Raw genomic sequence first — 17,213 nt, forward strand, 5'->3', positions numbered from 1 at the left:
TGTGTGTGTGTGTGTGTGTGTGTGTGTGTGTGTGTGTGTGTGTGTGTGTAGAGAGCTGGCTGTTAAACATTATCAGCACACACTGGGCAGACTCTATTACAGCTCACTTAAATTTATTTTTCTTACCATATATGGTATTTCCTTCGATTAGTCCTTTTCCCTGTTCTCCTACAACCACGCCATCCGAATAACCAAAGCAGATGAGATTGCTTCTGAGAACAGGGTCACCTCCTCGGCGAATATCTGCGCCACCCCAATGATTTTCACGTATAACATTTTCTAAAGTGAGAAGTATAAAAGACATTCGCTAAGCATAATCAATCATTCATAAGGCCTCTAAAGATCTAACTTATAAATGAACAAGCAAATAGCATTGGGAGTCAGACTTCAAAAAGACTGCAGTTCAACATGTGACACCACAGAAGGAAATGTCGGATAAATGAGACATTCCAGGAATCAGCAGGACACAAGATCTTCTCTTTTCCCATTATCTGCTCTGCCCATCTACCAAGAGCCATTTCTGAGAGACCGCAAGGTTCTCCAAGAGGCCCTATGTAGATTAATGGGGGGGGACCAAAGGTGGTAGAATGTGGTCTTCTACTCTGAGTATGGTTCTATCAAGGCATTATACATTATGTATTATTATGGTTATACCAAGGCATTTTTGTTTTTTGGTGTGTTTTTTGATCGGGCTTATGAAGGACTTGGAAAACTCATCTGCAGGATGATTCTTTGGTTCTTGACTGGGGGGTGGGGAAGGGTAGAGATGTGTAGAAGCTCTCATATACAGCATTCTATATATAGCAGGACATTATATTAAAATTAACAGGCATTTATTAAATACTTGCTACATGTAGAACACTATGTTAGGTCCTAGAAAATACAAAGATTCATAAAGTACAGTTTCTGCATTTAAGAAGTTTAGAATTTACTTGGAGAGATGATCACTACATGAATAATTTGAATTTTCTATAGATATGCAGCCTGATTATGGGCCTTGGGGACTCATGATTAAGTGAAATTCAGAGGAATGGAAAATGGGTTGAATCTAAGTAGCAGTTGATTCACTCTCCAGGCTCACTAGGTACTAAGTCAGAATTTCCCAACTCTAAATACCAATACTACAATAAAATATACTGAATTTAAGCCAAGATGAATTATATGTGTTTTTTTTTGTTTTGCTTTTGTGAGGCAATTGGGTGAAGTGACTTGCCCAATGTCACACAGCTAGTAAGTGTCAAGTGTCTGAGGCCAGATTTGAACTCAGGTCTTCCTGAATGCAGGGTCAGTGCTCTATCCACTGAGCCATCTAGCTGCCCAGCCCAGATGAATTATAAGACTCAGAGTGATAGTTATATGGAATGCCGTTATATGGGATGGCTCTTTGGGTGAAGGAGAGATATAAGAGGAAATATGGGTGATGTAAAAACAAAATACATCAGTAAAATTTTATTTAAAAAAAAGCATGATATAGGGGAAGATCATTTCGAGGACCCTCTCCAGACTAAAGGGCAGTATCCAAACTGTCATTGAGTATCCAAAGTCACCTCTCACTACCTCAGTTCCTCCATTTGGAAAATGGGAGCACTACAATCTTTTTCCAAACTCCCTAGGCTGTGGTGAGGAGATTCATTTATTAAACATTTCTTCATTACCTATTATGTATGAGACACTGGGTTAGGTAGACACTTTGGGTGATACAAAAATGGATTTCAAGGAGTTTACAGTTTAGGAGGGAAGATGTGACATGCACACAAATTACTGTGATAAAAGGTAGAAGCTCAGAATGACATGAGAAGGGCAAACAGTGATATGGAAATTCAGAGGACAGAGAGATCACTTCTGACTAATGGGACCAGGGATGACTTGATGGAGAAATTTTGAGACTGCTTTATTTCCTGGGCTAGTCTCTGCTCTAGGAAAGGAAACTAGAGCAGATGACCCTGGGTGAATCATTTAATCTCTATCTGCCTCAGTTCTCTCATCTGCAAAATGGGAATAATAATAGCACCTTATTTTCCAAGGTTGTTGTAAGGATAAATGAGATAATATTCGTAATGCATTTTACAGACCTTAAAATATTATATAATAATAACAGGTAGCATTTACATAGCACCTACTATGTGTCAGACACTGTGCTAAGTGCTATATAAATATTATCTCATACACTATCTTACGTGTATTAATTATTTCATATAAATGCTGGTGATTATTATTATTCTGAGAAGGTAAACATAGACTTCACCAGACTGCTAAAGGGGTCCAGGTCACAAAAAACATTTAAGAACCCCTTATCTAATTGAATGATTATTATAGCACATTCTTGTCCACTTACGTGTAGTCACAAGGATTCTAGACAAATATATGTCTAGGAAGTGTGTGATCCTGTTTAAGTCCTCAAGAAATAAATGGCAAACCACTCTAGTATCTCTGCCAAGAAAACACCATGGACAGCCTAGTCCATGGGGTCACAAAGAATTGGACACAACTGAACGAATAAAAACCAACAACAAATGTTTAAGTCTCAGTGACAACAAGACAGCATGGTGGTAAGGGATGGCATGAGAAATGAAATTCACAGATCATTCCAAAGTCTCACTGGAAACCACGTTTTGGAGTACTACTTTACCAGAACAGCCCATAAGGAACAAAAGTGGCTGTCTCAATTCCTCTCTGATGGAATTTCAACAAATGATGAAATAACAAAAAGAAGAATGGGAAGAAGTGAGGGCACACAGTGGATAATTAGCTGAAGATAATCAAAAGTTAGTTATGTGTATTCAGCATCTGGCTTGATAACCACCATCAGGCTGTGCTTGGGAAAGGAAGAGGAGTGTAGAATCTTGCAGAGGTTTCTACATTATTCCTATGTAGAAAGCTTGTGTCTCAGTTCAAGAGAAAGAACAAATATCAACTGATTTAATACAATGACCATATGGTTCTAGGTTGAAAAGTAGATAACAGGAATAAGAATGAGAAAATGGGATTTGGAAGTCTTGCCAATGCAGTTTATTTTCAATCTAGTCAAGTATATCATTATCATACATGCCCTGGGCTTATCCGCACCCTTCTGTGCCTTAGTTCCCTCAGCTGTAAAATGAATTATGGACTAGAAGGTCTTTGAGATTCCTTGAAGTTCTGGGATTCTGTTATGCTAACTTTCCACATATACAAAGCATGATAATAAAATATCTATTACTATTATTCTGAGAAGGCTTGACCAGACTGCAAAAGACGTTCAAGACATAAAGATGCTTAAGTGTGTGATCTATCCTGTCATTTCAAAGTCTTGACTAACTGAAGATACAACAGTCTCTCCTATAACCAAATGCCAGAGAAAGTGTGGAGGGCAAGGTGGGGTGGAGATTGTTAACAGGACAGTTATATTGTTACTATTTTTGAGAATCATTATGTCTGCTGGGCTAAAATATAAATTACTCCTGGTGTCTTACCTGATTATTGTCTTATCTGTGCTAATGAACATTTTCTCTCATTTCAATTTCTAAAGAACTAGTTGAGTCAGGCTTTTGGAGGCAGAACACAGAGAAAAACAATGTAATTTTTAGTATAATCTCATGTTTCTAAATTTTCTTTTAATAAGAATAAGGACGACTTTTAAAAGTCATATCATGTGAAAGGACTGGGACAATTTAATTAGTATAATTAGACCCTATTCTCAAGTCCCTCCCAGTTCTAAAATTCAACAATTCTATCATTCTAAATCCACTTTGGCCATCAAGTCTGAAAATCTGAGTAAAAGGCTGCTGCATATTCAATGATTAACTTTAATTACACTTAATCTATTATGGCAGCTCTTCATAATTAATTTCTCTGATTTCTTCACTTTATTATCATATTGTTGTCTCTTCCCCTCTATGCAGCTATTAAAGCTTAATACTAATACTTCTGGAACACCCTGTATAATGGGGGAAACAAATCTCTGCTGTTTCAAAAATGTAACTGTCATTACATCTGGGACTTTGTTTAGCTCATGGGTTCAAGGCAGCCAGATGGCGCAATGGTTAGAACACTAAGCTTGGAGGCAGGAAGACCTGAGTTCAAATTTGACCTCAGATTTTTACTGGCTGTATGAAACTGGGTAAGTCATTTAATCTCTAAAATGGGGATAATAACAGCATCTACCTCCCAGGGTTTTATGAGGATCAAATGAGATAATATTTATAAAATGCGTAGAATAGTATCTAGCTCATAGTAGGTATTTAATTAATGCTTTTCTTCCTTCTTTACCTTTTGTGATGCTTCAGCAGTCTGATGAAACCTATGGACCCCTTCTTAGAAGAATGTTTTTAAATGCATAGAATAAAATACATAGGATTACAAAGGAAACCAATTATATTGACTTTCAGTTATCAAAATATACATATTTAAAAATAAGTGTATATACTGCAGATTAAGAAGCAATTCTTCCTTTAGAGGGCCAACAAATTCTCTCATAACTCCTCATACCTATGCCTGTGCTAGTCTGCCTGGGAGCTATGCTAAGTAGAACACAGAAAGAGTGGACTCAGAAAAGGGGACCATACTAGCAGCTCCCAATTTCATCCCAGGTCAATGATCTACTCCTTTGAAGGTACTACCTGCCCAGGGGTAAGCCAAAATAGAAAGACCCTACCATAGCTAAAAGGGGTAAAATGAAAGAGAGAGGAGGAGTGGGGTGGGGTGGGCCTATGATTTAGCTGGCATCAGGGGAAGGTCCAAAAGTCACTGAAATATGTTCTGAAAAGTAAAGAAGTTTGGACATAGAAAGTGAAGTGAGAAGGTGGCAAGGGCTGAGAAGTAGTGAGTCAATGAGGGAAAAGCAGTCCTGTTGCTAGGAAATGATTAGTGCAGAATAGGGATGGGAGGAAAATATGGAGCTTGGATGTCATCCAGACACACTTAATAATAACACTGTTGTACAACGAAGAAGAGTATTCTAGCAGCAGCCAAAATAATCCTTATAACCAACGTGACCAGAGGCTGGGACAGTGGAGAAACTAAGGTAAGACAGAGTAGAGGATTGGCTAAGAATCCTCTTCTGGGCATAAAGAAGGTTTTTACTTTATCTTCTTCTCCTTAGGACTTGTAAAGGGAGCACGTCCTGCACTTGACAAGGGCCAGTGATGCTTTCGACACACAGTCCACAGAGTATTAGCTGTCCTGTTTTTCTAGCTCTGCGGCTGCTCTCCCGTGGACCCATTCGGGAGCCCTTGCCCAGCTCCCCTCTTGATTCCCCTCCCCTCTCCCAAAGTGTGCAGCCTGTGATCATGGAACAGGTCAGAGGTAACTGGCCTGATGTGGAAATCTAATCTATGACCCCGTCCTCTGGAGGATGATCTTTCAACGGCTAAATGTCTGAGCCAATTACACAGATGTCAGCATTGACAATAAGTCTAGGACACCAAAGAAAGACGAAATCACCTGACTTTTCTCTGGGTCCCTGAAGGGCTGCACAAAACATGAAGCTTAGCTGTCAATAAATGCCGTGGTCTCACTAAAGCAACCGGAGATATAGGGAACTGGCAGGGGCTATTTTGAGAACAACATCCCTGTCATTCTTTAAAACAAATCTAACTGGAAAGAACAGCAGTTCAAAATTCAATTTCATTGAAATGCTTGTCTACTTGACTGTGACGTGACGCAGACGGGAGATTCTTCTCCTGAGTGGCCTTTCACTGAAAACTTCTCAGCCGGCTTTAGGGAAGATGACAATTAGGAGCAGTGATCGTGTCACTGTCATTACTGGGCTCAATCAAAATTAACTTAACCCCAACTGCCTAAAAAGAAAAAAAAAACTGCAAAAAAAAAATTCTAAACTTAACCAACACTAAGTAAATGACCATTTCCATATATATGGACAAATATATGGAACAGGAAAAAAAAAAGGATTGCATATGAAACTATGAATGTCTGCTAAGTACTGTTTGCTTTTCTTTCTAAAATATGCAATAAAGTCAACATGTTACTTTCAGAGCTAAACTGCTGGTCCAGGATTCTTTCTAGGCTTCCTTTTGCTCTCTTCTGTACATTAAAAAAAAAATGTCAATGACCATCTTTTCTTTTTCTTTCCTTCTTTTTTGGCTACTCTATCTCTAGTCCTCTTCTCTCCCACAACACACCCTTTTCCCCAATAAGAGGGAGAAAAAAAGAAAATCTCTTTTAGCAAATATGTAGAGTTAAGCAGAAGAAATTCCTACACACACCTTTACATTTCAAAATTGCTGAAAAGTTCTCTCCCTATTTCCAAAATTATAATTTCAAATTATCATCTCAGCCCAAATGAAATAGATTTTTGTTAACCTAGTTAACTGATTTCCACATCTTAAATAAACATAAGAAAATCGAGTCTTTTAGATGGTGGAAACCCACCACAATACCCAGAACAACCTAGAACTATAATTGGTACTCCTACACAGTCTCCATTCCTTAAGGACCTCTACTGGCTACAAAGACTAGCCTTCAATAAACCTCATTAGAGTATGTACATTCTATAAATTACATATACATGGCCTGTTTCTTTCTTTGTGAGGTGCCTTAGTTTATTAAAACAAACAAAATAAAAACAAAACCTACTCACTTACAGAGCAACTGTTGATAAATTTAGGAAACAATAAGAAAAGGAGAATCTGATCTGATCAATAAAATTCCCCATTCTATTTATTTCCTTTGGATCCCCAAAATAATCCTAGTGCACTGGGAAAAAGGAGTAGGGAACTAAATCCCAACCCGAGTTTCAAGATGAGGAAATGGATGGAGGTTCAGAGCATTTAAGTAACTTGTCCAGAGTCACACAGATAATTAGGTGAATGAACCAAGACTTCTCACTAACATGACTGTGGGGATGTAGATGACAAATAGTAATATGTGATGAGAAGGCCTTTCCCTACTACCATATAAAAGAAAGAACATCTTTAGATTTGCAGCTAGAGTCTGTTTGTGATTTGGCCTCTTTGATTCCTAGTTAGTCTCAAGTCTTTGCTCAGAAAGAGCCAGTTCACTCCCAATTCCTGATCTTTTCAACTGTCAGCATTCCCAACCTGCCTTATTAATTTGGGTTTTACTCATATATATTTTGTATTGATTTTTCTGTGTATGTTGTGTCCTCCTAGAAGAACAGATAGGTGCTATTATTATCATCTGCATTTCACTGATAAAGAAACTGAGGCAAATGGAGGTTAAAGTGATTTGCTCAGGGTCACACAGCTAGTAAGTGCATGAGGTTGAATTTGAACTCGGATCTTTTTTGATTCCAGGCCTAGTGCCCAAACCACTGTGCCACCTAAGCTTCTTAAGGTTAGTAAGTTAGCTAGCTACCACTAGTTAGCAGTAGAACCAGAGAGGCAGCTACAACTAGTTGGCTAGTTAACTACTAGTTAGCTATACCTAGTTAGCAGAACTGGAGATGCAAAGAATGCTGCACTAGGAGCCTGGAGGCCAGAGTTAAATCTGGATTTGACACTTAGGAGCCATGTGACCCTGGCCAAAACAATGAAACTCTCAGAGCCCCAGTTCCCTTACTATAAGGTAAGAATACTAAAGCTTGCACTCCCAGCTCCATAGTGTGGCTGTGACCTTTATTTGCACCCTACAAAGTGCTACAGAAATGTGAGTTGTGAATATCAGAGAGGGGATGAGAATTTAAGGTTTGTGATTACTCGAATTCTGGGATGAGTCTGCTGAACTAAACTACATCTTCAAGAATATGTCACCCTGGTCACCTCAAAGGGAAAGAGGGTACTGTCCTGGGAGACATCACCCTGAAAGAATGTATCTTTATTTTCATACCTGTTATTTGTCCTCTTCCATTCTCGTTTACTGCTATGCCAGCAGCAAGACCTTGGAAAATGTGGTTTCCACTAAAAGGGAAGGAGAGGAAAACCAAGCAATCAGATCACAGTCCAAATAACAATTTATAAAAGGCAAAGCAAAAAGACTCAAAAAAATAAAAGGGAGAGAGAAAGGGAGAGGGGACCACTAGCAAAAACAAAACTGTGGCCAAAACTGAAATAAATTCCAAATGCTTTTTCTTTTTCTGATGAATCAAAATGATAGCAGCATAAATAATTTTTTGGATTATTCTTATTCTTTAAGAATAAAGGTTTTTTTAAAGCTATTTTTTCCCTCAATCAGAATTTCCTTCTATTTGCTACTGATAGCATATAATGAGGGGCATCATTAGCAGGAAAACAGGTATGGAAAAGGAAGTTTTAAAAACAAGTACAGTGGAAATACACTCCTTCAGAGGCTACTTTCTTTGTTTTTTCATTGATGTTCACCCAAAAAAGCTTGGCTTCTAGATGGGCATAAAGCCATACAGACATATCTGAACCATCATACTAAAGCTACACATTGGGTATCTGCATGCACAAAACTACATCTGCAGACCTGGAAAGCGAGGTCATTATAAAAACATCTGGCTCCACAGAACAATTTGGAATAACAGTTTAGAGAAGTTTATTCAAAGACACAGCTACAGGAAACACAGTAAAATCTTTCCACATACATCTAACTATGGAGAGGAGCCTTTGGCAGAGTCCTGCACACCAGCCTCCCAACCCCCAAGCCAAGCAGAGAGCAGACATTTTATACCGTAAGGAAAACAATTTGTTGTTTTGAAAGCTATCTATAACTGTTCTCGCAGACAGGACAAAGAACTTTGTTTTCTCTAAAATTTACCTTGTAAGGAAGGGGAGAAATAACTTTTTTTTTCCTACATTTTTCTGGGATAACTTAATACTCTTCTTGCAGAGCAAACTGGGGTGGGAATGAACTCAAACACAGGGGCTTGCTCAATCCACACTGACATGGAAGCTAGTTCCAAAATGGAGCCACTTATGTCAAGAGAGGGAAAGAAAAGGGCCCCATTCTCTTTGACTCCACAGTGATATCACACCTTATGCCACAGATCTTTGTCCCTTCTCTGGGTTCCAGTTTCTCTATTTGCAAATAGAACTAATTGCACTTGCCTCAGAAGAACTATGATGCCATTGAAGAATTAATTAAGGACATTAATAACTGAATTAAATAATTAAGTTATTTTTATTAATGGAACAATGCTATTGCCACTCAGTAGAGAACTAACCTGTCTCTTTAGAGGTAGCTAGGTGGTACAGTGGGTAGAGCACTGGACCTGGAATTAGGAAGGTCTGAATTCAAACCTGGTCTCAGATATTTGCTAGCTATGTGACCCTGGGCAAGTAACTTAACCCTTATCTACTACAGTTTCCTCCATTGTAAAAAGAAGATAATACTAACACCTACCTCTCAGAGTTGGGGTGAGGATCACATGTTCTAAGGAGCTTGGAAAACCTTAAAGTACTATATAAATGCTATATTATTACACATATCATTACTATATTGTTATATTATTGTTGTTACAACTGCTTTACGTTTTACTGTTTTCAAAATGATTTCACGTACATTATTTGATTTGCTCCTCCCTCCAATCCTGTGAAAATGCGCAGCAAATATCATTAACCCTGTTTTACATATGAGCAAACTGAGGCTCAAAGTTTAAATGACTTGGACAAGGTCTCAGATCCAGGATTAGAACCCAGGGCTTTGAATCCCATGTCCAGAACTCTTCCCTGTAGAGTCAGACATAGTCTTATGCTTTCATAATGGGATACTGGAGATAATGCGCCACAGATCAACAGCTTTCCTGATGCTTTCTCCCAGTGGACTTTGGACATGACTATCATTCCAGTAAAAAAAAAAAAATATGTGGCAGCAATAACTTAAGACCTTGGAAATAATTTCCTTACATTGCCTAGAGCAAATTTTCTCTCCTGGTCTATCTGGATTTGGGTGGAGAAAGTAAGAATGTTGGGCAAAGAATGACTGATGTAGCAAATATCATACACTGGGAAGGGGGCTGAATTAGATGATCTCTAGTGTCTTCTAGTTCTAGGGTCAATTAATGTGATTAAAGAAAGTGCTCTGTGAAATTTAAAGTTCTGTACAAATGTCAGCTAATCCCCTAGAGCTCCATTCACCAGTCTTTTACATTGCAAGTCTTCTAATATTGCTTTCAGGTTCTTATGATCCAAACACAATGATCTCTAGTGATTTTCCTAAACACTATTTTTATCATGTAACCTGCCTGGCTCAAAAATCCTCAATGGTTCCCTATTGCCTAAAAATAGGCATAACAGACAAACTCAGATTAATTACAATGACCAATTTTGGTCCTAGCTAACCATGGCATTTATCTCCTCTCACTTGAGAGGTGGGAGTCTTTGGAAGCAGAATCCTGAAATCAGGATCACAGGAAGTAAAACAGATAATTTTGATTACATGAAATTAAAAAATTTTGCGCAAACAAAACTAATGCAGCCAAAATGAAAAGAAAAGTAGGAAATTGGGGGGGTGGATTTTACAACAATTTTCTCTGATAAAGGCCTCATTTCTCAAGCATATAAGGATCTGAGACAAATTTATCAAAATAAAAGCCATTCCCCAATTGATAAATGATCAAAGGATAGGAACAGGTAGTTTTTAGAGGAAGAAATCAAAGCTATCAACTGTCACATGAAAAAATGCCCTAAATCACTACTGATTAGAGAAAAACAAATTAAAACAACTCTGAGGTGCCACCATGAAGTTAGACTAGAACCTCGGATTAGAAAAGGAAAATGATAAATTCTGGGGAAAAGTGGAAAAAATGGGATACCAATGTCCTGTGGCAGAATTGTAAACTGGTTTAATTATGGGGAACAAAGGGCTATAAAACTGTGCACACCTTTTGACCCAGTAATACTGCTACTAGATCTATACCCCAGAGAGATCAAAGAAAAAGGAAAAGAATCTATTTGTATAAAAATATTTATAGCAGTTCTTTTTCTAGAGGCAAGGAATTGGAAATTGAAGAGATGCCCATCAACTGGGCAATGGCTCAACAAGTTGTGGTATATGATTGTGATGGAATATTATTGGGCTATAAGAAATAACAAAATGGATGGATTCAGAAAACACCTGGAAAATCTTATATGTATTGATATGAAATGAGGTGAGCAGAACCAGGAAAACACTGTACACAGTAACAGCAGAATGATCAATTGTGAATGAATTAGCAATTTTGATCAATATAATGGTCCAAGACAATTTTAAAGGAGTTATAATGAAAGATGCTATCTACCTTCAGAAAGAGAAATGATGTACTCTGAGTGCAGACTGAAGCATACTTTTTTCCATTTACTTAATTTTTCTTCTTGTGTGTGTGTGTGTGTGTTTTCTTTTGCAACATGGCTAATATGGAAATGTTTTGCAAGACTTCACATGTATAATCAATATCATTTTGCTTGTCTTCTCAAGGGGTAGGGAAGGGGCAGGAGGGAGGAAGAAAATTTGGAACTCAACATTTCAAAAAATGAATCTTAAAAATTTTTAAATATAACTGTGAAATATTTAATGAAATAAAAAATATATATTAATAACAAGGTATAAAAATCTTTAAAATAAAAGAAAATAAAATAGAAAAAAAATTAAGGACTTAGCCAAGTTTTTTTTTTTGAGGACTTCTACAACCTGACTGTAAGATAAACATCCAAGAAACTTCTCCTCCCCTGACCACTCCCACTACTTCCAATTCAGACTAAACTGGTCTCACAAAGAGGTCTCAGGCCTTTGCTTCAAGTCATCTCTCATACTTAGACTATCTTTTTTTTTTTTTTGGTGAGGCAATTGGGATTAAGTGACTTGCCCAGGGTCACACAGTTAGTAAATGTCAAGTGTCTGAGGCCAGATTTGAACTCAGGTCCTCCTGACTCCAAGGCCAAGGCTCTTGGCCACTGCACCACCTAGTTGCCCCTTAGATTACCTTTCTTACTTCTTCCCCAACCTATCTAAATCCTACGTGTTCTTCAAGGCGGTGTTCAAGTTCCACTTACTCAGTAAGCACTGTTTGTGCCATTCACTTGACACTTGAATGGAGTGAAAAATTAACTTGCCCAAGTACTTTGGAGAGAGGCAGCATGGGGTGATAGATTCTAGGCAGCACTTTAGACCTGGGGAGGGCTATTCATGTCTTAGATCCAATAGTGGTTTTGTGCCTTTGGGCAAGCCCTTTAACTTCTCTGAGATTCTATTTCCTTATCTTTTAAAGGGTACAATACTTTCACTATCCACATCACAGGAAAATGTTTTTTATGCCTAACAATGCTATAATAAACATTTATTTTTAGTTGTGTACCTCTCATGAAACTTGTGAGTTTGCTCTATGTTAGAGTCATTTATATTTATATCCTATCTTCTCCTTCCAGGGCCGGAGCTTCAGATAACTTGTCCCTGTGTCTTGTACAGGGCCCTCTTTGTACCAAGTATGTAAATACCTTGACTAAGCCTCTTTGCCATCTATAGTAGCGACTGGACAAGAGACCAGGACAGGACTACCTAGACTGACTTCCCAGAAACAGAAGCCCCCAAATGCAAGCTGTGAAAAGCAAAAACATTTTGTTTCTACCTTAAAATTACTGGAGTTAAACAGGGGAAATTATCTGTGATAATTATATGCATCTGATATTAGATGAAAAAGAATTCAGTAGGATGGATATGAACAGGCAGGCTGCTTTTATCTTCTTAGGTTTCAAATCACCTGGCAGTTATTATATACGACCCTTCAATTAATGGGCATTAACTGGTCCCTTATTTAGAGACCAGTATCATATAATTATCTCTAAGAACAACTGCTGGCACACTGAATGACAGGTTGTGTGTCACAGTGAACAAATGTGTGCTTGGTTCTCTTCATTCAAGTAACTTCAGGGACCTGTTTTAATTATCTCTTAGAACTGATTATGTAACTCAGGGGTCATGGGACACTGATAGCATCCCTGCCATTTAAAAGATGACAAAGGTGCAAAAGAAATATACACACATATAGATGAGATCAAATGAGATATTTGTGAAGCACTTTGCAAACCTTAAAACATTATGTAAATGTGAACTGATATAAATACATGCATATGTACGACACACATACATAAATCTCATGAAGTTAATCCTAATTACATAAAAATAAGTTAAGATTTTTGTTCATATAGGCATACATGTATACACATACATACATATATGTTGTTTAGTCATGTCTGACTCTTTGTGACCCCGTTTGGGGTTTTTCTTGGCAAAGGTACTGGAGTGGTTTGCCACTTTTCTTCTCTAGCTCATTTTACAGATGAGGAAACTGAGGCAAACAGGGTTAAGTGACTTGCCTAGGGTCACACAACCTAGTAAGTATCTGAAGCCAGATTTGAACTCATGATGGTGAGTATTCCTGATTCCATGCTGGACATTCTCTATCTACTGAGCCATCTAGCTGCCCAAATACATACAAATATATGTACAGGCATACATGTATGTATATATGTGTATGCAACACATGCCCATATACACATATGTATATACATAAATGTATGTCGATCAGTATACATGTACACATATGCATATATACACATGTGCGTATACATATATGCATGTAGATACAATATATATATGTATATGTGTATCTGGGTAGCTTAGTGGCACAATGGATTTATCTATATATGTATAGCTATATCTTGTCACCGAAGCCATACTGAAGTCCTATGAAGTAGGGTTTATTATACAAATTAAGTTAAGATTTGTGCTTAGATAATAATAGCATGGTAACTGAAGGACCTAACAGAGAGGTAGAAGCAAGGGCAGGTGGGCAGGTGACATGCCCTATAACTCACCTAAGTAAGCCTTTGGCACACAGGGACAGGCATAGCCATACCTATATGAGTAACGCGGAGTCTTTGGAGGTGTCTAAAAAATTTTTTGTCTTTTTTTTTTTTTTTTTAGGCAATTGGGGTTAAGTGACTTGCCCAGGGTCACACAGCTAGTCAGCGTCAAGTGTTCGGTCTGAGGCCGGATTTGAACTCAGGTCCTCTAAAAAATTCTTTGTGAGCCCTGAAATAGCATAAAAAAATGGTAACTGCTATGGTGTATGTTCCACGTGTGTTCTGCCACTGTACTGACCTGCTGGGAAGACAGCTGGAAAAGGGGGTCAATGATGAGAAGACCTTAAATTTATAATGCCATTTTATACTTATCAGTGTGCTTTCAAACAAAATATTTCATCCTTACAAAATCACTGTGCATTAGGAGGTATTCCCCAGCTTGCAGGTAAGGACTTGGCTAAGATTACCCAAATGCCTGGTGGCAGAGCCAGGACATAACATGGGTGGTCTTGGTGCTCTATTTACTACCTTAGGTCACCTCTTCTCCATTATAATGACTTGTCAGTTATTGATGCATCTTTTCATGATCACTCTTTACAAAGAATACTCTTAAAAAGCAGATCCTTTTATTTTTATTATTAAAACAAAATCCATTTTTCTCCTCTAGTATTTCAGTAATTTATATACATATAGGTATGTTCCATCTACGATCATTAATTGGTTATATTTTAGAAAACAAAACTTCGTTGCACACAATCTGGCCTGATGTGTGAAATGCATGTACATTTTGAAAAGAGCAATTTTAAACCATAAGATAGCAAATTAAATGATTGAAACATGGTATACTATTTGGTCTTGGGTGGTCAAAATTCAGACTATAAATGTTTGAATTTGGTTCAGCATTTACTGAACATGACTTACCACATTTTCATTCCTTTATGTTTTATTATTTAAATTAATCTGATTTAGTTTATATATTTTGTCACACATACTTTGGAGGTTTGTTGAATGACTATTAAAATAGGTTGATTGCTCTTAAGCAAAGAAAAATTAAGTAGAAAAGTAGAAATGAAAATATTATCTAAGTCAGCTGCTTTTCCTATTATCCCTTCTCCTTAATTCTACACTGACTTATCCTATGACGCACATGCTTTAGACTAAACTACTCCTCTGTTAAATGTGAGGTTTTATATTTGTTAAAGGTCAATTCAGGGAATCCCACACATGAATCAGTGAGATAAATGCAGAGAAAATTGATTTCCACAATTTTGAAGATGCAAACATCCTCACATTGTGAGGTAAACTCTTAGTCAGAGACCCGACTCCCCTGGGATGACACTGCATCCCTAGCCCCCTTCTCAGCACTGGCAGTACTTTCTCTCATGCCATCCAACATAAGGGTCCTGCAGGGAGAGTCAGAATACACCATGCCCTTCATTGCCATTTCCAGACTCTCCCTTTGCCTGAAGTCACTAGGCAAACTCTCCTCTGTTGAGGTTCAATCCGTTCCAAGTTATCAACCAAGACACATTCTAGTAGCAGTTATCTGCAGGCTCCCCAAGTCATTGTCCCTCCTTTCTCAAGGAGTTCAGTGGCTGGCTTACAATCTCCCTCCCCACCCCAACTCTTGCCCTTGTACTAGGGGACTTCGACATATGTGCTGACGTCCCCTCAAACATCCTAACCTCCCAATTCCTCTATCTCTTCAACTCCTATGATCTACTCCTCTAATAGAGGATTGGTCATAGAGTATTGGTCACACATTGTTTATTTCTCCATCACCCTCACCCACAAATGTCACACTTCAACAATCAAAAATTACAAAATCCCTTTAACAGATCATATCATATATTATCCCTCCTAAACCCATTCTTTGTCCCCACTGGATCCTCTACTTCCTCCACCCATACGAAGCTAACGCCACTGCTCTAATCTCATCTTCCTCCCTTCCCAAAAACCATACTATAGCTACCCAATTCAATTCTACACCATTCTCTAGTCTCAGATCCCTTGCCCACTGTCTTGTCAATGTTCATGACTTGCAAATCTTAACCCTAAATTCCTTCTACCATTGGCCTTCTCTGCTTAATGAAGATGGAAGGAAATCATGCCACATGAATGCATACACTACAAATATACGTCATCTAATCTTAATTAGGCATAGTTAAGAGCAAGAACAGTCCTCTCTAATTGATTTTCTACCCTACTCCCCACAGGGGCTATTCCATACCTTCTTTTCTCTCCATAAACCTCTCATAGTATCCTTTCCCTTCTTTTCTCTCAGATGAAGACCTCTCCTCACGCTTTAAGAAAGAAACTTTTCCAGGGATCCCTCTTTTTCCCTTTTCTATATCTCAAAACTCCTTGACATTACCCCTATTAACTAGTCTACTCTAGTCTCTGATGTAGAGGTGGTCCTTTCCTTGCTAAAACTTACCCCACTACCTATACCCTTGACCTGGCACCTTCTCATCTGCTCCAACAGATTGCCCCTGTAATTATCCCTCTGTCTCTCTCATCTTCAATCTCTTCCTATCCACTGATTCCTTCCTTGTTGCCTACAGACATATTTACATTTCCTCCATTCTAAAAAACCTTCACTAGGATAATTACAAGCTAATATCCCTGTGTCTTTTTTCCCTTTCACAGACGAAGCAAAAACAAAAACAGACCTAATTAAAAGAGATAAGCAGGGAAACCACATCTTGCTAAAAGGTACCACAGACAATGAAATAATATTACTGCTAAACATATATGTACCAAATGACACAGTGTCCAAATTCTTAAAGAAAAAATTAAATGTGGGAGGAAATAGACAGTAAAGCTATACTAATGGGGGACCTCAACTTCTCCTCTCAGAGCTAAATAAAACTAACCATAAATAAATAAGAAAGAAGTTAAGGAGATGAATAGAACTTCAGAAATGTTAGATATGATAGACCTTTGGAGAAAACTGAATGGAAATTAAAAAGGAGTATAACTTTTTCTCATCTTCACAGAAAGTGACCATGTGTTAAAGCACAAAAACCTCACAAACAAGTGTAGAAAGCAAATGCAATAAAAATTTTCAGGCAATAATGAAATAAAAATTACATCCAAAAAAGGGTTGTGGAAGCATAGATTAAAAATTTGTTGGAAACTAAATAATCTAATCCTAAGGAATGAATGGGTCAAAGAACAAACCATAGAACCAATCAATAATTTCACTGAAGAGAATAACAACAATGAGACAACCTACCAAAATTTGTGGGATGCAGCCAAAGAAGTACTCAGGGGAAAATTTATATCTCTCAATCATATATCAATAAAAGAAAGAGCAGATCAATGAATTGGGCATAAAAAACTAAAAATAACTAGGAAAAAAAACCAAATTTTAAATCCCCAGTTAAATACCAAAATGGAAACCCTAAAAATCAAAGGAGAGATTAATGCAATAGAAAGTTAAAAAAAAAATTATAGTAAATAAAACTAGGATTTGATTTTATGGAAAAATCCCAATAAAATAGATAAACCATT

General features: G+C 37.7%; 1 protein-coding gene across 3 annotated transcripts in view; it reads right to left on the reverse strand.

The window, feature by feature from the left end:
- FBXO10 (F-box protein 10) overlaps positions 1–17,213 on the reverse strand; it is a 97,369-nt gene that overhangs the window by 14,344 nt on the left and 65,812 nt on the right. For all 3 annotated transcript variants that reach the window (XM_027859081.1, XM_027859080.1, XM_027859079.1), the window contains exons 7-8: positions 7,786–7,856; positions 127–279 (exon numbers count right to left, since the gene is read on the reverse strand). In XM_027859081.1, the coding sequence (XP_027714882.1) occupies positions 127–279; positions 7,786–7,856 (224 nt within the window). The remainder of the gene's footprint in view (positions 1–126; positions 280–7,785; positions 7,857–17,213) is intronic.

This window comes from Vombatus ursinus, unplaced genomic scaffold (genome assembly GCF_900497805.2).
Source record: "Vombatus ursinus unplaced genomic scaffold, bare-nosed wombat genome assembly UNPS02014158.1, whole genome shotgun sequence".
Taxonomy (NCBI): Eukaryota; Metazoa; Chordata; class Mammalia; order Diprotodontia; family Vombatidae; genus Vombatus; species Vombatus ursinus.